A 23,857-nucleotide genomic window follows, 5' to 3' on the forward strand; every position below is an offset into this window, starting at 1 on the left:
ACCCTTCATCCGTAGTTTTAAACCATTTGTGTAATTTTTTTTCTTTTTGTTTCTTGTGCTTGCGGTTCATTGACCTTTTTGGATCTGTAGGTTTATAATTTTCATGAAATTTAGAAAAAATTTACCCTAGTTTTCTTCAGTTATTTTTCTTTCCCCTTCTATTTGAGAGACTTAGTTTGGCATATTTTAGGCCACTTGAAATTATTCCATTATTGATCTTCTGTTCACTTTTTTTCAAAACTTATACTCCATTCATTTTTCTCCCCAGTCTATTTTTTCCTGTGTTTCTTTTCTTTCTTTCTTTCTTTTTTTTTAGTATTTTATTTACTTATTTGACAGAGCGAGAGAGCACAAGCAGGGGGAACAGCAGAGAGAGAGGGAGAAGCAGGCTCCCTGCTAAGCTGGGAGCCCACTTCGAGTCTTGATCCCAGGACCCTGGGATCATGACCTGAGCCAAAGGCAGATGCTCAAGCATCTGAGCCACCCAAGCACCCCTGTGTTTCATTTTGAAAAGTTTCTAGAGCTATCTTCAGGTTCATTAATCTTTCCTTTTGTGACATCTAAACCAGCCATCAATCCCATTCAGTCTGTTTTTTCATATTAGACATTGTATTTTTTATCTCTAGAAGTTTGTTTTGGAATATTGTCCATGTCTCTACTTAATGCGGTCATGATTACCTTCTCAAACATGTGAAATATTATAATAACTGTTCTTTGATTCTTGGTTTACTAATTCTGTCATCTATATCATTTCTACGTCTGTTTCTGTTTGATTTTTCTTTCTTATGGGTCCTAGTTTCCTGTTTCTTTGAATGTGATAATTTCTTCTTTTAAAGATTTTATTTATTTGATAGACAGAGATGACAAGTAGGCAGAGAAGCAGGCAGAGAGGGAGGAGGAAGCAGGCTCCCTGCTGAGCAGAGAGCCCGGTATGGGGCTCGATCCCAGGACCCTGAGATCATGACCTGAGGTGAAGGCAGAGGCGTTAACCCACTGAGCCACTCAGGCACCCCTGAATGTGATAATTTCTTATTAGATGCCGGACATTGTTAATTTTACTTACTTGATTCTGGTATTTTGTCTTCCTTTAAGAGCTTTGTTTGGGGACATAGTTAAAATACTTAGAAATAAATGTGAGTCTTGCTTTTTAGATTTCATGAAATAGGGCCATAGCAGCCTTTAGCGGAGGGCTCATTTTACCCCCACTTCTGCGGCGGTCTGCTCCTGAGTGGCCTACCCAGTGCCCGGCAGGTTGCAGGTGTTTCCCCTTGAAAGATGAAAACACAAACTATGCCTGTTCTGTGGGAGTCTGGCCTTCTCTTTCCAGGCAGTTGACACACTTCCTGCCTGATCAGTACTCAGGTGAAGAACTGAGAGGCCCCTGTAGGTCTTCAGAGTGCTGCCTTCTGTGCCCCTCCTCCCCAGTTCTCTGTCCTAATTCCAGCATTTCTGGGCTAGTTAGATGTGGGTGAGCACGCCAGATAAATACCTTGTGTCTGAAATGTAATTGTGAGGTATATATGGGCTAGAGAACAAACTTGTGTCTTCAGTATTTAAGTGTTGTTGAAGTTATGAACATGAAGAATTTCCATACTGACGTGAGGACTGGGGAGAGAAAGAGAAGAAAATGAGGAAAACAATGGGAGGAAGCAAGGCAGTAGCAAGTTGGAAAATGAAAGGAAAGAAGAATAAATTGTTTTTCTGCAGGAGAGCGATCTAGTAAGATCAGATTGAAAAATAATTGTTGCATTCCTACATTAATTAACCCAGATTGGATATTTCTTGTTCTTCTATGCTGCTAGATTCAACTTATTAATACATTTTGCCTCTGAAGTCATTAATAAGATTTTCCTATAATTTTCCTTTTGTTATATTGCCCTTGTTAATAAGTTTTTGGCATCAAGTTTAGGTTAGCTTAATTAAAAGAATATTCCCTTGGGGCACGTGGGTGGCTCACTTGGTGTATTGTCAGACTCCTGATTATGGCTCAGGTCATGATATTGGGGTTGTGGGGTCGAGCCCTGCATTGGGCTCCATGCTTAGTGTGGAGTTAGCTGGAGATTTCCTTCCCTCTGCCCTTTCCCCTGCTTTATGCTTGATCTCTCTCTAAAATAAATAAATAAAATCTTAAAAAAAAAAAAAGAATATTCCTCTCTTTTTGGACAGTTGGAATATTTTGCGTGTGATTCGAATTAATTTTTTCTTTGACTGTTGCTAGAGCTCATGGTAAAAGTGTTTAGGCCAGGAGTTTTTTGCATGTATGTATTTAATAAGTGATTTGATTCTAGATAATAGATACGGGTTTCGGTATCTAATAATAATACTTATGCTTATATTGTGATTTCAGATAGGTCATTTCTTTTCGTTCTCTTCCCAACCTTGGGAGGTAGGTGAGCCAGCTCTCCTTGATTTCACAGATGGGGAAACAGTACTGAGAATGCAGTAGGTGGCAGGCCTGTCACTGCCAGTAGACAATGGCCGCTGGCCTTTCTCTGCCTGGAATGCTACTCTTCCTCCACAACCAGGTGTGAAATACGAGTGTTAGAGCATCTTGGAAGTGGGAGGCATGTTGGAGATTTTCTAGTTAAGGACATGCCGGGGATGGGACAGTCCGTGGACCTGTGTGGGTCTGCAGACTGCGTGTTACTGGTCTACAGCAAGATAAGTGTGGAACTTCTGCATAAGCTTTGAAAAAAAAATTTTTTTTTAAAGATTTTATTTATTTACTCGACAGAGATCACAAGTAGGCAGAGAGGCAGGCGGTGGGGGTGGGGGGGAAACAGGCTCCTTGCTGAGCAGAGAGCCCAATGCGGGACTCGATCCAGGACCCTGGGATCATGACCTGAGCGGAAGGCAGAGGCTTTAACCCACTGAGCCACCCAGGCGCCCCTGAAAATTTTTATTACAATCATGGCGCATGCCTCAACATCCAGGTGCATCTGTACATTCACTGTCAACTTGAGAACTGCCGATCTGGTGTGTCCTCCCCGCCGTAAGAGAGTCTTTCCAAATAACAGCTTTGGCAAGTGATTATCTACCTGAGCTTTACTCTCCCTTTAAGACTTGCAGTTTCTCCTCTCTTTTTTCTATTAATAGCCCTTCCATTCTCCTAGTTATGCAAGTTCAAAGTCATTGAGTCATTATCGACTTTTTTTTTTTTAAAGATTTTATTTATTTATTTGATAGACCGAGACCACAAGTAGGCAGAGAGGCAGGCAGAGAGAGAGAGGAGGAAGCAGGCTCCCTGCCTAGCAGAGAGCCCGTTGCGGAACTCGATCCCAGGACCCTGGGATCATGACCTGAGCCGAAGGCAGAGGCTCAGCACACTGAGCCACCCAGGCACCCCATTATCGACTTCTTATCCTTCATATCCAGGCACCAAATTGAGCTAATTTTTTTATGGTAATGGCCTTATAGGTCTTGTTCTACTATCTCTGTGGCCTTTCAGTTGCAGTGCCTCCCGTCCTTCAGTTGGCCAGCTGTTGGCTCGGAAGTCTGTCCCTTCATTCTTGTGCTCCTCTTTATCATTTCCAACAGTTTCTCCCACTGCTGCCTTGGACACCTCATCTGCACTCTACCTTCTTCAGGTCTGAAATGCGATGTATTTCCTGCCCCGGGTCTGCTCGTGTTCCTCTTCCCTGGTCTTGGCTGACGGAAATGGCCACATGATTAGTGTCCCTCGCATCCTCCATCCCAGTTGACAAGATCTGCCTTTCATACATGCAGGATCCCTTTCCTCTTCTGCAGTCCGGCTGCTGCTGCCCTCGTGTGGGGTCTTGTTAACCTGTTTCCTGGAGTTTTATACTAATTTCTTCCCTGCCCTCTTCCCTATCACTTCCTCACTTCTTCTTTTTTTTTTTTTTTTTTTTTCAAAAATTTATTTATTTATTTATTTCACAGACAGAGATCACGAGTAGGCAGAGAGAGAGAGAGGAGGAAACAGGCTCCCCGCTGAGCAGAGAGCCCAATGCGCGGCTCCATCCCAGAGATCCGTGAGATCATGACCACCCAAGCGCCCGTCTTCCTCACTTCTGCCTGCTGTCAGTGCAGTCTTTCTTGTGCACGGTTCTATTATTGTTATCTATTTTCTTCAAACTCTACAAGGTTCTTCACTGCTGGTAGAATAAAGGTTAGGTTAAGAAAGTTTGCCTTACCCACTGCACTCCCCTATGTACGCCACGTCTTAGCCAAAGCAAGCTTAGTACTTGATGTTCTCTATCCTGTCCATCTCTGAAGCCCGGCTTGTATTCATTTATCCTTGTGAGGTGCCCTTTTTCTTCAAATTCTACCCTTTCTTCACAGTTTGGTTCTGTTGGCATCTCCTCTGCCAAGCCTCTCATCCAACAATCTTGCTCATGAACTTTTAATAGCACGTGAGCCATATCTAGACCTCCATATGTCCTCTGCCTCACACTGAAGATATTTATAGTATCTACCGACTCGACTGGGACTCCCAAATGAAAACCTGGTGTGGGACTTCAGGGAACAATTCAAAATAAAGATTCCTGGGACCCATTCCGTGGAAATTCTGGTTCAGTAGATCTAGGGTGGTCTTGGGATCTCAAATTGTGAAAAACTCCTAGATTTTTCTAATTGGGAGGTCAGATATTTTAGTCATTGGTCAGCCTGCCCCATTGTTTTAGTTGTTGTTTTTAGTTATTGTTATTGTTACTGTTACTAGTTATTGTTTTGTTTTTTGAATTGTTTAACTTTAGGGATCTGTTTATCTTGTCTAAACTGCATTGCAAGCTGCTTAAATTTTTTTCTCCTTTATAGGACTCCGTGTAATTGACATAATAGCAAATGTTGAATGTTAAATAAATGAAAAGATTGAAGTTAAGATCCTTCACTTGGTGTTTTTGTAGTAGCTGCTATACTGAAGAGAACATGTTTCTTAGGACTTCTTTCTTAGACCAGAAATTTGCAAAGTGGGAAGTTCATGGCTGGCTAAGTCCCTTAAAGTGTCTGCCTTTGGCTTAGGTCCTGGGATTGAGCTCAGCAGGGAGTTTGCTTCTCCCTCTCCTTCTGTCCCTTCCCCTCTCACTTGCTCTGCTTCCTCTCTCTCTCTCTCAAATTTTTTAAAAAATCTTTTTTAAAAATGGTATCTCATGTTAAGAAAATAATAAAAATTATTATAGAAAGGGGGCGCCTGGGTGGCTCAGTGGGTTAAAGCCTCTTGCCTTCGGCTCAGGTCATGATCCCAGGGTCCTGGGATCGAGCCCCGTATTGGGCTCTCTGCTCAGCAGGGAGCCTGCTTCCCCCTCTCTCTCTGCCTGCCTCTCTGCCTACTTGTGACCTCTCTCTCTCTTGTCAAATAAATAAATAAAATCTTTAAAAATAATTATTATAGAATGGTTGTGACCCCTACAATCCACATTCTCTTAAGTGTTGAGCAGGTAAAGGGGAGTTAAAAACAGTACATGTGCGGGCGCCTGGGTGGCTCAGTTGGTTAAGCGGCTGCCTTCAGCTCAGGTCATGATCCCGGGATCTTGGGATCGAATCCCACATTGGGCTCCCTGCTCAGTGGAGCGCCTGTCTCTCCCTCTCTCTCTGCCTGCCTCCCTGCCTACTTGTGTTCTGTCTGCCAAATAAATAAAGCTCTGATTCTGGTATGACCTATCTGTTATGAAATTACACTGAGTGTTTCCTCAGAACTGCTGTGTCATTTACTCAGACATTTTAGTAAGTAAAGGTAAAGAAACTTTTCTTCCCGAGAACCCCAAGTCCCGTAACATTTAAAAGACCCTGATGCACTGTGTTGATTTTGACATGCTGGAAAGGTGAAGCCTCTGAGAGCGCTGGGTGGGCTCTGCTGCCTTCTTCATCGTGGAAATACTGTACTTCCTTTCAGCCCTACCGGAATTCTCCTCGAATTTTGTGATGCGCTCACCGGCCCCACGTTGGGACCCTTGTGCCTCCGACCCGCTTCTTGACCCGCTTTCCCCCTCTCTAAACCGAGCCTCACGTTTCATGAGTTCCTCCCTTGTCTCCCTGCCCTCTCCAGGTCCGATGACGATGATACGGAGAGTAGGAGCTCCAGGGTCACCCAACTTTGCACTTACTTTCAGCAGAAGTATAAGCACCTCTGCCGCCTGGAGCGGGCAGAATCTCGTCAAAAGAAATGCCGGCACACGTTTAGGAAAGCTTTGCTGCAGGCGGCCAGCCGCGAGCCGGAGTGCACCGGCCAGTTGATGCAGGAGCTGCAGCGGGCTGCGTGCAGCCGGACCAGGTGAGAGCCCCGCGCTGCGCCGCGCCGCGGCCTCCCGCTCCGTTTTCTCTGGGCTGCGACGGGCTCGTTGAGGCGCCGCGCACAGTGGGCAGTTAAGCCTGAAATATTTGAGCGTTGCGTTTTGTTTTCATTGCTCAGAGAAAATTTAACATCACGTGGTAAGAGAACCTCGCCACGAGCTGTCCGTAAAAGTATTACCGTCACTTTGCCCGAGTTTGACGAGAATTTATTCGGTAAAGTATTTGAGAATGCTAAAACAATCACAATGCTTAGAAATTTCATGTATTATTTAAAAGTGATATTTACAGGTTTTTTTTTTACTACAGAAATAGTATTTTTATATTTTTTACTTACATTAAAAAAAAAATTTTGTTTCCAGCATATTTTCTGTTAGTATCTCCACTATCCTGCATATTATGTCTTCAGAATACTTCATTACATTGCATTTCTTTGGGGGGAAAAATCTTTTCTGTTTACATTATAGTCCAAGTATTTGTTTGTTGTAAATTTGAAAAATATAAAAAAAAAATGGAGGGGGGATTTCCATAATATCACCGTGCACGGAACAGAGAATGAGCACTGTGAACATTTTGATTATTTCCTTGTAGTCTTTTTTCTTTGTGTGTGTGTACATGTGTGTGTTTGTGTGTGTATGAAATCTTCCAGTGAGCCATGTATTTGTATTAAAAAACAAAATTGAGATCATGCCCTAGGTATATTGTATTTCCTAATTTTTCCCATGTAACATTGAATTAGAACCGTTTTCTCATGATACTAATTCTTAAAAACATGGCTCTCAATGGCTTTGTAATACGGATGTCAGTCCTTGGGCTTTCTCTGTTTTATGTATAAATTTAAGTAAAACTGGGTCTATGTTATTTAAAAGCAATGTGCCCATTTTTCCCCTTAAAAATATATCATATAGCCATTCAGCTATATTCTCAAAAACTTGTTTCGAAAACATGGTTTATAATGTGTGCGTACTATGTTATTGACTGAAAATCCATAAATTGAACATGTAGAGGTTACCTAATACTTCAATGAAGAAATTGTGGTGGTGTTATCATTTTGGAAATCAGTTTAGGTGGTGAAAACTTAAATCATAATTACATATTTACGTTATATACCTTTAAAAATACTAGCTTAAGAGGCGCCTGGGTGGCTCAGTCATTAAGCGTCTGCCTTCAGCTCAGGTCATGATCCCAGGGTTGTGGGAACGAGGACCAGGTTGGCCTCCCTACTCAGCAGGGAGTCTGCTTCTACTTCAGCGAGCTTCTGTTCTCTCTCTGCCAAATAAATAAATAAAATCTTTAAAAAAAACTAGCTTAATTGAATTAAAATTTTCCAAAATATCTTCACATTTAATTAAGGAAATAATTTTCAGATTAGAAGGCATAGTTCTTTTTTTTTTTTAAGATTTTTATTACTTATTTGAGAGAGAGAGCACACAAATGGAGAGGAGGGGCAGAGGGAGAATCAGGCTCCGCGATGAGCAGGGAGCCCAACGCAGGGCTGGATCCCAGGATCCCGAGATCATGACCTGAGCCAAAGGCAGACGCTCAACCAACTGAGCCACCCAGATGCCCCAGAAGACATAGCTTTTTATGGAGTTTATTATTTCACAATTTTTTTTTCTTAAAGATTTTATTTATTTATTTGACAGAGACAGATCACAAGTAGGCAGAGAGGCAGGCAGAGAGAGACGGAGAAGCAGGCTCCCTGCTGAGCAGAGAGCCTGATGAGGGACTCGATCCCAGGACCCTGAGATCATGACCTGAGCTGAAGGCAGAGGCTTAACCCACTGAGCCACCCAGGTGTCCCTATTTCACAATTTTTACTTACTATTTTTTTCAGATAACAACCTTGAAATACACACACACACACACACACACACACACGCACGCACAATTTTATGAGTTTGTATACCAAAATATTAGCAGTAGCTATCTCAAAAGGGTAGGATAATTGATAAATGAAAGTTTAAAAAAATTTCCCTCTAGTGATCATGAGTCACTGAGGAAAAGGAGTTTAAAACAAAACTTAAAAAAACCCTTTATTTGGGGGCGCCTGGGTGGCTCAGTGGGTTAAAGCCTCTGCCTTCGGCTCAGGTCATGATCTCAGGGTCCTGGGATCGAGTCCCGCATCAGGCTCTCTGCTCAGGGGGGAGCCTGCTTCCCCCTCTCTCTCTGCCTGCCTCTCTGCCTGCTTGTGACCTTTGTCTGTCAAGTGAATAGATAAAATCTTTAAAAAAAAAAAAAACCCTTTATTTATAGCCTCTGATCATATTTCTTACATACCTATATATTTTTTGAAATGTCATTTTGGTTTTACATATTTTGGTTTTCGTTAATATCTGTTATAAGAAAATAACCTATTCAGTTGCATATATCAGAAAGATACTCTGCCCCTAAGAGTTTTCTGCTGCTTAGGACATTTAGAGTTGTTTGAAACTTGGTGTGTGTGTCTCATATACTACGTAATGACCGCTGCCTGCAGTATATTACTCACTCTTAGAGCCCCGACTCCTGTGTAGGGGAGAGGTAGTGTCCGTTCTAGAACGTCCTTTAAGTCTTAGCTTCCGTACTCATAGACTTAACTTTTCTCAGAGAAACATTCCCAGCTTCCACTATGTTAGGTCCCCAATTACATAATGCTTATTGTGCTCCATACTCGGCTTCACAGTCCAGTTGTATACTAATATTTCTGTCAGGCTAGACAGTCTCTTCTTTTTTAAGATTTTATTTATTTTGAGAGAGAGCACAAGCAGCAGGGGCAGTGGAGGCAGAAGGAGAGGGAGAAGCAGACTTCCTGCTGAGCAGGGAGCGGGACACAGAATTGGATCCCAGGACCCTGGGATTATGGCCTGAGGTGAAGGCAGACAGCCGACAGAGCCACCCAGGCGCCCCAAGCTAGACAGTCATTTTTGCGAGGGCAGGAACAATGTACATTTTGTTCTTAAGTCTCTGGTATTGATGAATGAATGGATAGAATTAAACAAGTGAAGAGATGTCTGTTCTCTATTTGTTGAAAGAATTCACTTGGTTTAACATAGGTTTTAAAATAATGATATCTAACATTTACATTAGATAATGCTTTCAAGTGTACAGTTTCAATAGAGACTTCAGTTTTGTCTGGCGTGAAGCAGTCTGTATGTGTAGAGCATTGTATACATTGAATCTGGTATATTATTAGGATCTTGTCAAAGATGTAAGGGACTGTACTCTGAGTTTGGGACAATCGGTATTTGTGTAGAAGACTGTATCTATCTATGATTTTTAACTGGAAGAATCCCCCCACCCCCCTTTTTCCCCAAAACATTTCCCAAACCTTCATTAGTGATTTTTTGAAAAATTTCATGGTAATTAAATTAAACAAATACAAAGACAAACTCTAATTATTAATTTGATGTCATTTGTTTCTGTCACTCATGATTAGTAAAAAGTTTATTAGTCAGTGCCTCACTGATAATCATTTAACAATGAGCCATAATCCTTTGTTGGTGATGGGTAGTTTACTGCTTTACTTACGTTATATTTCAGGCTCACAAAAGATTAGCTGTTAGTTGGATAATGTCCTTTATTTGATGTTTTTGCTTTCAAAGACTGGTTCCACAAAAGACATTTAAAAAGTTGCCTTTAAATGTTTTAGAAGTTAAAACTTGGATGACTGCCTTTTAGTAGATATCCTTTAACATACAGTTTGGATCTAAACTGAATAACATTATTCTTTCTCATCTAAGAGCTTTGTCATATGTATTGGTGAATGTGTGGACTGAAGCACTGAAATAGCTTAAGTATATAAACTCAGATCTAGTTATCTTGTAGCCACAATCCTGCAGAGACTAGTGTTGTTTGTGTAGAAATTTTATTATAAAAGGGGGATCTAATCATTACAAAAGGGAAACTTACAGTAGGTGTTTTCACATTAAAAACATCAAAATGTTTTGGTAATTCTCCTTTTGTTTTGTTGAGATTATTCGGATAATAAAAATCTGTCTAACATCAGGCATTTTTACCTTAATCATCCCGGGGGGGGGGTATTGAAAGTCTGACTTTAAGTTTATGTTACCGTTTAAGAGAAAGTTTGGCGAGTTGGAACATATCACCAATTTTACAAAATGAAACCGGTAGTTCCCTTCGAAGTCTTGGATAAAGAAAAAACGAGGGGCTGTAGTGTATCCGAGGCTTGGTGGGTGGTTAAGCAGATTCTTGAAGTATTCCACAAAAATAATCTATTCAGTATGGAGAAATGCCTTCTATTTAAATCTAGACCAAGAGAATTGGGGTAGGCTGCCACAATAGTACGGCTTCATTTATTTGAAATTGTCTGTCCGGTTTATAGACATAAGTTAATGGCTCCCTTCCCCACTCTTGTGACTCTGGCACATCTGGCAGAACCCTTCATTAAAATGCCTTTGATGGCAGTACCTGGTTCTCTATTTGTATGTACTGTTTATATGAAAGTTAGAGTAGAAATTTTATTTAGATTTTCTTTCGATTCATATGTACTTTGGGATCTGAATGACCTTCTGATTAGTGTAAATCATTCTGTTGAAATCCTCAGATATAGGGGCGCCTGGGTGGCTCAGTGGGTTAAAGCCTCTGCCTTCGGCTCAGGTCATGATCCCAGGGTCCTGGGATCGAGTCCCGCATTGGGCTCTCTGCTCGGCGGGGAGCCTGCTTCCCCCTCTCTCTCTCTGCCTGCCTCTCTGCCTACTTGTGATCTCTGTCTGTCAAATAAATGAATAAAATCTTTAAAAAAATCATCCTTAGTTATAGAAACAGTTCAAAAGATAATTTATTCGTGATGCCTGACATGTGATTCAGCATATCATGTAGATTTCCTTGTCTACCCTCAGATAGGTGTAAAGTCTTACCAGTTTGTGATACTTCAGAGAGTCAGATTATCTCAGGACAATTTTGTACTTCTAAGAACTTGAATATTATGTATTTTTAATTTTTAATGTTTGTAAAAAACTATGGAAAGATCCACAAACTATTCAAACGAATACTTACTATAGAGGGAGTGGGAACTGGAAAATTGGGACAAGGGTAGCTAGAAAGACTTTTTAAAATATTTTATTTATTTTATAAAAATCTCTTTGTTTTTTTAAGATTTTATTTATTTATCTGTGTGTGTGAGAGAGAGAGAGCATGAGCAGGGGGAGTGGCAGGCAGAGGGAGAAGCAGGCTCCCAGCCAAGTACAGAGCCCAATGCGGGACTTTGATCCCAGGACTCTGGGATCATGACCTGAGCGGAAGGCAGATACTTAACCCACTGAGCCACCCAGGCGCCCTGAAAATAGACTCTTTGTTGCCTAGCTTTTTCTTCTTTGGTTTTTCTGGGACCCTGTGAACACATTGCCTACTCATGAATTTAAAAGTAAGAATCAAATATTTAAATTCTGAGTATACAGAGGGGAGGTAACATTTAATGAAAGATGGAATTGTACATATTTTGAAAAGTTTAAAACATACATCCAAAATGAGTTCATTTTGGAAGACGAGAGCAAATCCACCATTTCTCCATGTCATTACACCTTTCTTCTATATTAGGTCAAGTTTCTTGCACATTAACTGTTGAGCAGCTTCACATGACCAGACTCTATAATGAGGATAATAATACCAAGAACTAACAACCATGAACTATTTACTAGGTATTAAACTATCCACTGTATATGATAAGTATTTTAGATGTGTTATATCTTTTGGTGCTTATCTGTCCCCCAAAGGTACTCTTATCTCCACTTTATAGGTGGGGAAGTTGAGGCTTAAGTGAGGTTAAGTAACTTGCCCAAGGTCTCACAGCTGGGACGAGGTAGAGCTGAGATTCCGAATTAGGTCTGCTCATCCAGTCTCCTGTTCTTTATCACCTTTTTGTCTCCTCACTGGCTCTTTTGGACGTCAAAGGAACCAAAATACCACTTTAAAAAGAAAAAATAGGCGTCGTGGAGATCGATGATAGTATATAAGTACTGGTTTTGTCAGTAGATTGGGGAAATACTGGAACTGGTCATTGTACCTCATAGTCACCTTGTTATTGAATGAACATAGGAAGGTAAAATACTGGTGTTACAACCTGCCAGCCTGGTGTTGTAAAGTTGCCCTGGATTCTCCCAGCAGTCTTTTAAAAATGAATGTTGTCTCTTTGCTTTCTCAGCATGAGCCGGACCAAGTTGAGAGCAGTAGAGCCAGCCGCATGCAGTGGAACCGTGAAGGGTGACCGATGCCCTAACAAAGCCCTTCCATTCACCAGACACTGTTTCCAGCGTATCCTCTTAACTGAATGGAGTGTGCACCGAAAAGTATTAACTCATTCAGGGCTGGTATTTTCATTCTTAAGCCGAGTGGATAACTTTTGAAATCTTAACTATTTTAATGTTTAAAATTTTTGTGTAACTTTGCATTTTCATGAAGTCTCCCGAGTAATTTTTTTCTACTTCTGTTGTTGTGATTCTTTATTCAAGAATTATATCAGAATCTGAAAAATTGATAGCAAGTAGCAGGTTCTTCCGGTGGCGGTCACTCAGTTACAAGAAATCTTGTGCTTGCCGTGGTTCTGCATAGCTTCTAGGAGGCAACTATAACACCCGTTCATGGAGAAGGCAAATCGTATTACTCAAAATCTGATTTTAGTCTTCCCAGAAAATTACGTAGTTTTACAGTGTCCCTTTTGCCCTGGGAATAATTTGCTATTGAACATAGTGCTGATTTGAAATGGAAGAAAGATAAACATCACTGACTAGGAAAGAAGATACATTAAGACAGAATATACTTGAGGAAAACATGAGGTAAAGGGCTTCAGGCTGGTTTTGAAATCTTATTACTCTCACTTTTATTAAACATTTAAAATTGAATAGCATTTAAAAAATTTATACAGTAGCAATTACTTGCTCTTCTTTATTATCTTTGACTTTTTGCCCTCCTTTCGTTTCTGGCATCAAATTTTCACAACTTTTTCAGCAGTACTTTGTATGCAGTCAAGGTTTTATAAATAGCCTTAACTATTAAAGTATAAAGGAAAAACAAAGGTGGTCCCATGATAGGTATGAAGTATGTCTTGAGGAAATGCAGCTAGGGGCTAAAAGTTTGGACGTTTAAAAATGTTGATCAAGGGACGCCTGGGTGGCTCAGTTGGTTGGACGACTGCCTTCGGCTCAGGTCATGATCCCGGACTCCCGGGATCGGGTCCCGCATCGGGCTCCCAGCTCCATGGGGAGTCTGCTTCTCCCTCTGAACTTCTCACTCATGCTCTCTCTCACTGTCTCTCTCTCAAATAAATAAATAAAATCTTAAAAAAAAAAATGTTGATCAAGTAAAGCTGATCTTCCAGTTTTAATGATAAAGTTTTGATCTAAAAGTAACTTTCCGTAAGTTGTGAGTTTGAGTTTCATGTTGGAAATGGGAAATGAAAAATCAAATTTGGATAGATGAGCTTTTGTAACTATATCTTAAAATTTGTATTCTTCTTGATGAGGATTATATATGAAAGTTTTCCTTAAAAGAAAGTGGTATTTTCTAACCATTATAGTGAAATTTCTAGGAGTTAGTGTGTTAAGAATGAAATGACCCTGCTTTTTCCGAATAACAAAAATCAGAATGCCTATACAGGAGACTCATATTAGGAGACTTTTAGCAAAGTAGACTCCTTTAGAAGTATCTTCTGATAAATTCAACAATTATCATTTCCCACATCAGTAGTTGGCTTGGGGTTCTTCAGCTTTTATAGATAAGAAAATTTATTACTTAGGAAACACAAATAAGGGAAGAAGGTTTTTTTTTTTTTCCTTCCTTAAAGACTAATTTATTTATTTTGAGAGAGAACGTGTGCGTGCATTCAGTGAGGGAGAGGTAGAAGGGGAGAGGATCTCTAGCCGACTCCCCGCTGAGCACTGAGTCCGATCCCATCACCCTGAGACCACAGCCTGAGCGAAAACCAAGAGTCGGGCGCTTAACCAACTACACCACCGAGGCGCCCCAGAAGCAGATTTTATATAAAAATTGAAAACTTAAATAATTTGAGTTTCAGTGCGTTATATTCCTAACTTTGAAAACCACAGATATCCTCTTGAACCGCTCTCAGCAGCTTTTCTCAAGTTGCACAGCCAAGTTCGCAGACGGACAGCAGTGCTCTGTGCCCGTGTTTGACATTACACACCAGACCCCGCTGTGTGAAGAACATGCCAAAAAAATGGTGAGTTCAGATTTGATTTTCTGCAGCAGAGACTTTCAAACTTCTGACAGCAATCGACAGTAAAAAGTATTGTTTGCATTAGTTAAAAACTGTGTGTATGTAAATAAATATGTTAATACATAAATATGTATATAAAATATTAATATATATATGCTGGTCCTGATCAATTGGATTAATTTCATAGCCTCATTTAAAAGAAAACTTTTCCAGAAGGTATTTAGTCGTTATTATATACAGTTATTTTGTTTGCTATTTATTCCTATTCCATACCTCCCTCCCCCTCAAGGTACATTTTCTTACACTTAACAGATTAACAGATTTTTCAAGTTTTCTTTGCCCTATTTCTCTAGATTTTTGCTTTTTCATATTTACAGTTCAGTGAATGTCGTAGATACCTGATGAAATTTTAGCCAGAAACCAATTTTTTCTATAATTAAGTACATTTTTTTTTTTGTTTTTACCCAGATACTTGCTGAGTTCCACTATTTGCTAGGTAGTACACAAGGTATAATGCATTAAAAAGCTGAGTCAGACCATTCTTTCTCTCTGAAAGCATTTTGCACCTTCAGGGGTTCATCAGGGTAGCCGAATGGCCACTGGACCAGGATGTAACAGTACAAGGCTGTGCTCCTGGTGTTGCCATGCGCTAAATGTGTATCAAGGACTGTTTTAAGTTAAAAGTCACAACTGAGTATAGCAAACTTTTGTAGCCCATCAGTCCCACAGTGAGAGGCTCACAGCGGATGATGTACAAATCTCTTGGCTCTACTCTCAAACGGTCTTGAATCCAAACACATTGTGCCAGCTTGGCTGCCACCATTCTAGCCTTAGTTGTCCTCACCTTTGCCCGGATGACATTGGTCTCTCTTCCTCTTGCTGTGGCCCTCCCCTGCCCCACAGACATTTGAGTTCATATGCAGTAAAACTCACTCTTTTTGGTCCGCAGTTCTTTGAGTTTGACAACACACACAGTCCTGTCACCATCTCCATAATCCAGATGTGCCATTAACCACCCACATTCTCTTGGGCTGCACCCACCCTTGCAGTCTGCCCCTTCCTCTGTCTCCGCTGATGTCTTCCTGCCTGTATAATTTTTACATTTTCCAGAATGTCGTATAATTGGAATCTGCCAGTATGCGGCTGGGAGAGCAGGCATTTGAGAATGTACACGTGATCGTTTTAGTTTCCCAGTCAGAACCTTCCAGTGGCTTTCCATCACATCCAGAGTCAAATCCAGGATTCTCACCTGGCCTGTGAGACTTGCTGATCTGGTCTTCGCAGCTGCACCTTGTACCCCCTTCACCTCTGGAGTTCCGGCCACATCAGCCTATATTATTTTTCAATTAGTTTGTCTGTTGCCAGTATCCCTCTATTAGAATGTAAATTTTACAAAGGCAGGAACATTTTTTGTTCATTGCTATATCCCTGGTACTTAGAACAGAGATGCCCAGGAAGTCACTGTTGAGTAACAGACACATGGCTGGGAAGGGTTGAAATGAAGAATTAGGTTCAACCAGTGGACAGAACAGCCATTGGTAGAAGCAGCTTGAGCTCAAGCTACAGGAAGTCCAGGCTGACACACAGAACATGGTAGAAGGAGGCCGTGAACAAGTTGGGAGTGATTAGTGTAGGCAATGAACAGATGGCATGAGGAAAGCCTCCAGGGCCTGGGGGTGCCAGTGCTCCAGAGGAGCTATGTGGGGGACTACCAGGAGCATGGCAGGGCCTCAGTCGGGGGCAGTTCTCTGTGGAGTACCTAGCACATGACCAACGACATTGTTGGGCTACAAGGCATAAGCTTAGGAGAATAAGACACACACCTAGAACCAGAACTAGGTGGTACCGAGTGTCTTACAAGTAGGACATGTAGCTCTTGGGCTAGACAGACTTTCTCCTACCTAACACTGGTCCTAGAGGGAGAGACTGGGATGGGTGTGCCCAGCACCCTGGTGGGTACCAGTGGTCGCTCGGATACTGATTGTTGAATTAAATACTGGATCTAGTCAAAGTAGACCTCAAATACTGAGCCAAAGAACTGTAGACGCTGGGAAACAGCCTTTCTTTTTTGTTGTTTGTTTTATAAATTCGTACATTTGTGACTGGAGTCTGTATTTGTGTTTTGATCCAAATATTTGGCTAGTGTTGACCTTTTGGATTTCCTGAATTGATACTTTAATCTTATTCTTTCTTGTCTTAAATTTGTTTAAGTATTAATAACTAGTTTTAGTTACTAGTTTTCAAATACTGTTGTCTGTACTCTTTATGTATTTAGTTATGAGTTATTAATGAATTCATTAAATGAAAGGTGGCATCCATTGTAAAAGCCACGATTGTTTTACATACCACCAAGAGATTTTAAAAAAAATGGGGTACGGTGCATTTCTTACCACTTAAAATTTTTTTATTTATATTTATCAAAATAGCTTCTTTAGACTTAATCAGGCATAGATTTTTATCTTTTCTAATTTCTATCTTTTCTAATGCTACTGGTCTAACGTTTCTGCTGTATTACTTGACCAGGAAAGGCAGTGTTTTCTACGTACATCAGCTGGAACACAGTTTGGTCTACTTTGTGGTTATATTCCTTTATCATTTGGTTGTTGCTTTGGAAAAGAAAGAAAAAGGAATTGTGGTCAGATCTTCAATGATGAGTATTTGCTTCAGTACTGACAGTTGTATATGCTATTTCTTTTTGTGCTTTCGCACACTTGGTTTTTCTTCTTCATGTAAAAGCAACAATGTACATACCTAGACTCTAACAGCCATAGTATCAAGAACTGTTACCATCTTTGCACGCATGTAGGCAATGCCAACTATCATGACCATCACTGGGTCAACAGCAATTGTAAAATGCCATTATTGTGAAATGTACCTGAGTTGCAGAGACACTCCACTGTGTATCTTGGAACTAATGAAATGCAGTATTCAGATGGAAGGGTGGCTGCTGAAGAAAGCTGGTTATATTGTCAATTTCTTGTTCTTCCTGGCTGGTTCTTCCTCTGTCTACTCACTTAATTGGAACAGTTCTATAACGCTGCGGTCCCATGGCCTTCTCTCTTTACCTTGTCTCCCTGGCCCATGTCAATTACTGGAAGGACTTTTACCATGTCATGATTTCTGAGGTTACATCTCCACCCCATTCTTTATCCCTTACACCGTTTTTTTCCTATCTACTGGGACATGTTCATACCTCAAATTGTGAGCCAAACTGCATTCCTTAACTTTTCTTCTGAATCCTTACTCTGCTCTGCTCTGTTCCCACTAATGATATCATTTAACAGTCAACCCTAGAAACCCTAGAGACTTCTTCAGGTGCTCTCTTCCCTTCATCCGCACCACATCCAAGGAGCTGTCAAATCTTAAGAATTCTGTCCCTACAGGGCTTTGTTTTTCCAATCCCACTCACATCGCCATAGTGGTTTATCTTGTATTGACCGTTGAAGTAGGCCTCTGATTGGAAATAATGCCTCCCTCCACTTGCCTTGTCTGTCTGTCCCTTTATATTGCTACGAGCCTAGTTACTCCTTTCAGAACATTTGTCAGGGTGTGTTAATCCTTTCATCAAAAATCATTTCCCATTACCTAGAAGATGAAGTTGAAAATCCTTAACGGCATTCAGAGTCATACATGATCTGGTGCTAAACTTCACAGCTTACTTTCATAGTCCGTCCTCCATATGCCACACCCCAAACACAAGTCATACTTGGTTATTTGCTCTTCTTTTTTCTTCTTTCTGCCATTTCCTTTTAATCATGCAACTAAAAATAATTGATGTTCCTTTTGTATACCCATAGAAGATCATTATTATCTTGTTTTCTCTGTACTGTAATTATGTATACTTGCATTCCTATTTTTCCTGTGGAAGAGTAAGTTCTTTGAGAGTGCATTACGTTTCATTCATTATGTTTTTACTCTACAACACCGATCCCAATGTCTTCTTTTTTCCTGTGTCTCTTCTACCCACCTGCACCTCCCCTTTGGCCTGCCACGGTCTCACAGTGTCTGGGTATGAGTATGGGATGAACTGTACGTGTATATTGAATTGATTTGAATTAAATTAAAACATGAATTCTTTATTCGTTCCTTTATTGCTGTGCACAGCTGTAGGCATGCAGGATGCTTTAGGCCTTCCATAAAATGTTAAGCGATGCCTTTTTTTCAGGTAGCTGTTAGGTTTTTCCCAAACCGTCTCAGTTTAAAAATACCCATTTATTCATTCCGAAGGATAATTTCTTGAGAGGAGATAGCTCCCGTAAGGTTCAGCACCAGCCGCAGAGGAAACCCAGGAAAAAAACCAAGCCTCCTGCACTTACCAAAAAACACAAGAAGAAGAGAAGGCGTGGACCTCGTCGACCCCAAAAACCCATCCCCCCTGCAGTACCCCAAGGGAACCTCAGCATGCCCACCAGCGTCTCACTGCCAGTGGAGGCTGTTCAGATCCGGTCAGTGGCAGCGCGGAAGCTCCCGTTTCCTTCTAGTGTTGGATGGTTCTCAGAACATGTAACTTCACGTTCTTCTCTAGCGTTGTGCCTGGGCTCCAGAAGCCATCTGATAGATCAGCCTCGGCTTTGTAGTTTCCAGTGTAATTTTTACCGAATGTTTGAGTGAGAGATGTGAAGTAAAACATTTTGTTACAACGCAGAAAGCAGATGCTGAAATGGAGCATTTAATTGTCCACTCAGATTTTCCTGCTTTAACAGAAGTTCCATATACGCTTCAGCAGAAATATTCCATCAGAATCCTGATGAATTACCAGTTTTGGCAGGGCTTAGCATTTTCATCCGAAGAATGAGGCCTCTCAGTTTCAGCTAAGCATCTCCACTTTATCTGTTTATGTCGTTTCTAAAAATTATTCTTTCGACTAGATTTGAAATTTGCCAGAAATCAGTGCCCAAAATTATAATTCATTCTACTAATTTGAAGTAGAACTATTATCTTGAAATTTCTGTCAATACCTGGTTAAAAGCTGCAGAAATACTGACTGTGGATGGCGAGGTCTTCCTTTTGCTTTCACATGTCCTTCTCTGAAAGTAGAAGTTTGGGTTAGGATTTCCCATCTTTGTGTTTGACGAACTTGTCTTGGGGACACTGATCTGGAGGGGCAAGGAGAGTGGTGGGGCCAACCATGTCCTCTTCCCCAGGAGCCCGTCCACGCCAGAGCTGAGTGCTGATGAGTTGCCGGATGACATTGCCAATGAGATCACTGACATTCCACATGACTTGGAATTGAACCAGGAGGACTTTTCAGACGTCCTGCCACGGCTACCTGATGACTTACAAGATTTTGATTTTTTTGAAGGTATGGTCAACATTTTGATTCAAGACCGTTTTTTTGTTTTGTTTTGTTTTTCTAATGAGCTTTTTAAAAGGGAAATAGCGTTTCTGAGATGTGTTTGAAGTACCCTCTCAGAAAATTCAGCACTGCTAAAGCTCTTTTCCTTGTTACAGGTGAGAGCTGTGTGGTTTGTCTCACCGTGCTATATAGGCTTAATAGATTGATCATTTGATTGCTAGGTTTTTAACTTTGTTGCTTTTCAATGAGTCATTTTACTTTATTTTTCAACAAAAACATACTTTTTTTTTTTTGAGATTTTATTTATTTGTCAGAGAGAGAGAAAGCGAGAATGGGAGTGTGCACAGCGAGGGGAAGCAGCAGGCAGAGGGAGAAGCAGGCTTCTCACTGAGCCGGGAGTCCTACATGGGACCTCGATCCCAGGACCCTGCAATCGTGACCTGAGCCAAAGGCAGATGTTTAACCGACTGAGCCACCCAGGTGTCCCAACAAAAACATTTTAAACTTGATTTTATTGAAGCCTTTTGGAACTTGTCCCAATCGTAGTACCTGTATGTCAGTTGAAGTGCATTTTTCCAAAACAAAGTTTGCTTAATCTCACCAGGTCTCTGGTGCTTTCAGGGGAAACCTTTTATATTCTTAGAATGTTTCTTTCCCATTAAAAAAAAAAAACTGGATATTTTTGTGGTAATTAGTCAAGTTCCCAACTATGTAGTTTTTTTTTGTTGTTGTTTGTTTTTTAAAGATTTACTTATTTGACAGAGAGAGACAGCGAGAGGGGGAACACAAGCAGGGGGAGCAGGAGAGGGAGAAGAAGGCTTCCAGTCGAGCAAGAAGCCCTACTTCAGGCTCGATCCCAGGACCCTGGGGTCATGACCTGAGCTGAAGGCAGATGTTTAACGACTGAGCCACCCAGGTGCCCCTAGATTTTTTTATATTGGAAGTGAAATCAGCAGCAGCCCATGGGCTTCCATTCTGTGAAAGTGAGTTAGAAGGAGAGGAACAGGATTAGCAGGTCACAAAAAGCATTTGAAAAGATAGTGTGTGAGTGGAGGGAAATGCGGGGTGCTCACGCGCAGGCATGAGTTTCTGTGTCCAGTCGTCCACAGCCGCCCTCCTGCTGGAGGAACGAGTTCAAGAGCAAAAGAACCAAGGGGGACTCCTACACAGCCTTTTGTCTCCAGTCTGAATGGATATGTTTCCTATTTTAATGATTTTGAACTTTACGTAAAAACACAGCTGTAGTCAGACTGGTCACCGTGGATTTTAAGTTGGTATTGCTCAAAATCCTTAAGAATTTAATGCTTTGATGAGCTGGGTGTAGAGGATGCTGTGGATAAATGGAAGATGTGACCCAGGTTCCAGTCCAGTCCTTGGAAGCTTCTCTGTTCCACAGGGACCCTCTTTAATAGAACACTGGTTTGGTTTCAGTGATTTATGTGTTCATCAGAGAGCACTCACGTGTGTAGGGGCAGGGACAAAGGGAGAGACAATCTCAGTCTCCCTGCTGAGCATGAAGCCCAGGGTGGGGCTTGATCCTATGACCCTGAGATCATGACCTGAACTGAAATCAAGTCAGGTGCTTAACCAACTGAGCCACGCAGGTGGCCATTTTATTTATTTATTTTAAAAAGATTATATTTATTTATTTATTTATTTGAGAGAGAGAGCGCGCACATGCACATGGGTGAGGGTGAGGGAGAAGCCCATTTCCTTGCTGGGCAGGGAGTCTGATGTGGGCCTCTGTTCCGGGACCCTGAGATCATGACCTGAGCTGAAGGCAGACGCTTAACTGACTGAGCCACCCAGGGGCCCAGTTTTTAAAAGATTTTTTTTTTTTAAGATTTTATTTATTTATTTGACAGAGAGAGAGTTCACAAGTAGGCAGAGAGGCAGGCAGAGAGACGGGGGAAGCAGGCTCCCTGTTGAGCAGAGAGCCCGATGCGGGGCTCGATCCCAGGGCCCTGAGATCGTGACCTGAGCGAAGGCAGAGACTTAAACCACTGAGCCATCCAGGTTATACAAGATTTATTTGTTTATTTATTTGAGAGAGAGAGAGCGCGCATGCCGTGGGAAGGAGGGGCAGAGGGAGAGAGAGACTTAAGCAGACTCGGGCACTGAGTATGGAGCCCGATGTGGGGCTCAATCTCATGACCCTGAGATCACGACCTGAGCCGACATCCAGAGTCAGAGCTCAACTGACTGAGCCGCCCAGGCGCTCCTTTAACGTAGAATATTGTTGAAAAATAACACAGGCATCTCCTTTTTGTAATAAAGGACCAGCGGAAGCTCTGCTCATTCTCGATGGCTTTTGTTTCCCTCAGGAAAGAACGGAGACCTCCTCCCGACTACCGAAGAGGCCGAGGAACTCGAACGGGCCTTGCAGGCTGTCACTTCTCTTGAGTGCCTGAGTACCATCGGGGTCCTCACCCAGTCAGATGGTGTGCCCGTCCAGGAGTTGTCCGATAGAGGAATAGGGGTGTTCTCCGCCGGTGGTGGCGCCTCAGGCATTCAGTCCCTGAGCCGCGAAGTGAACACGGACCTAGGGGAGCTGTTGAATGGGCGCATAGTACATGATAATTTTTCTAGTCTAGAGCTGGACGAGAACCTGCTCCGTTCTGCTGCCTTGTCTAACCCACCTACACCCCTGGCAGGGCAGATCCAGGGGCAGTTCTCTGCCCCAGCCAACGTTGGCCTTACTTCTGCCACTCTGATCAGCCAGAGTGCGCTCGGGGAGAGAGCCTTCCCAGGACCGTTTCATGGACTACATGATGGCAGCCATGCCTCCCAGAGGCCACATCCTGCCCAGCTGCTGAGCAAGGCAGACGACCTAACCACCTCACGACAGCAATACAGCAGTGATCATTCACACTCCTCGCCCCACGGAAGCCATTACGATAGTGAGCACGTGCCGTCTCCCTATAGTGACCACATCACCTCTCCCCACACGACATCGTTCTCTGGCGATAACATGGCAGCTACCTTTTCAGCCGAGATGCCCATCATGGCGCAGCACTTGCTCCCAGCCCCACTCGAGGTGCCCCTTGGCGGAGTCGTAAACCCCAGAACTCACTGGGGCAATCTCCCGGTCAGCCTCGGAGAGCCCTCTCCATTTAGCAACCTTCTGGGCGCAGATGGACATCTTCTCTCCACTTCCCTCTCCACGCCACCCACCACTTCGAACTCAGAGACCACACAGCCTGCCTTCGCCACTGTGACCCCCAGCAGCTCCGGCGTGCTCCCGGGGTTACCGCAGACCAGCTTCAGTGGCATGGGGCCTTCTGCGGAGCTCATGGCCTCCACCTCCCCCAAGCAGCAGCTCCCTCAGTTCAGTGCCGCCTTCGGCCACCAGCTGAGCTCCCACAGCGGCATTCCCAAGGACCTGCAGCCCAGCCACAGCTCCATAGCCCCTCCTACAGGCTTCACGGTAACAGGTGCCACAGCTACAAGTACCAATAATGCATCTTCTCCCTTTCCCTCCCCTAACTGAGCGTGTCTGTGTGTCTGCAGGCAGGTGGGGGGTCTGGCATTTTCTATCTTTGTTTCCTGTTTATCGTCTCTCTCCCCCCTTTCCCAACGGAGATTTTAAAAATAACAGACGGGGACTACAGGGGAACTCCCTCTTCCGGTTCAACAAGTCGGCCTGCGGTGGACCTCGCTTCAGTGTTCACGTGTGCTCCTTCGCACTGGTGCTCATTCCCTCCTGGCAGGTTCACCCTCCCCCGGTGGTTCCCTTCGTGGCTCAGCACAGTGACTGGATAGAATCGATTTTTAGCAGCAAGTCCTAGAAGTGGAAGATACCTCAGATTACCAGTGCCCTTTTACTATTTCCTAGTATTCAGATCGATGCTTTCCATTCTGTGACCAGGTCTTGACGGAGGTGGTTCTAGATAGAATGGTCCTATTCACGGAGTTCCTGTGTAAGTGGTAGCAGATGGTGCGTGGGCGGCGGGGCGGGGCTCTGATCCAGCACCGCCTGCTAGACACCACGTGAGGCCAGGAGTCCGTTCCGAATTGTGATCATGTTCGATTAAAAAGAAAAAAAAATTAGTCTTTTGACCGCCTGTGTGTGTGTGTGTGTGTGTGTGTGCACGCGCGCCCATGTGTGTGTCCGTGCAGGGCAGGAAGCAGCTGTCCCGTTG

At 42.6% G+C, this 23,857-nt stretch overlaps 1 protein-coding gene across 5 annotated transcripts in view; it reads left to right on the forward strand.

Annotated features, from left to right (window-relative positions):
• The window catches only part of INO80D (INO80 complex subunit D), a 60,501-nt gene extending 37,277 nt beyond the window's left edge, over positions 1 to 23,224 (forward strand). For all 5 annotated transcript variants that reach the window (XM_032859985.1, XM_032859981.1, XM_032859982.1 and 2 more), the window contains 6 exons: positions 6,005 to 6,229; positions 12,389 to 12,498; positions 14,289 to 14,422; positions 18,647 to 18,864; positions 19,564 to 19,721; positions 22,040 to 23,224. In XM_032859985.1, coding sequence (XP_032715876.1) covers positions 6,005 to 6,229; positions 12,389 to 12,498; positions 14,289 to 14,422; positions 18,647 to 18,864; positions 19,564 to 19,721; positions 22,040 to 23,205 — 2,011 coding nt within the window. In that variant the 3' untranslated portion in view covers positions 23,206 to 23,224. The remainder of the gene's footprint in view (positions 1 to 6,004; positions 6,230 to 12,388; positions 12,499 to 14,288; positions 14,423 to 18,646; positions 18,865 to 19,563; positions 19,722 to 22,039) is intronic.
• The last annotated feature ends 633 nt before the right edge of the window (positions 23,225 to 23,857 follow it).

This window comes from Lontra canadensis, unplaced genomic scaffold (assembly GCF_010015895.1).
Source record: "Lontra canadensis isolate GAN:19392208 unplaced genomic scaffold, GSC_riverotter_1.0 scaffold18, whole genome shotgun sequence".
Lineage (NCBI taxonomy): Eukaryota > Metazoa > Chordata > Mammalia > Carnivora > Mustelidae > Lontra > Lontra canadensis.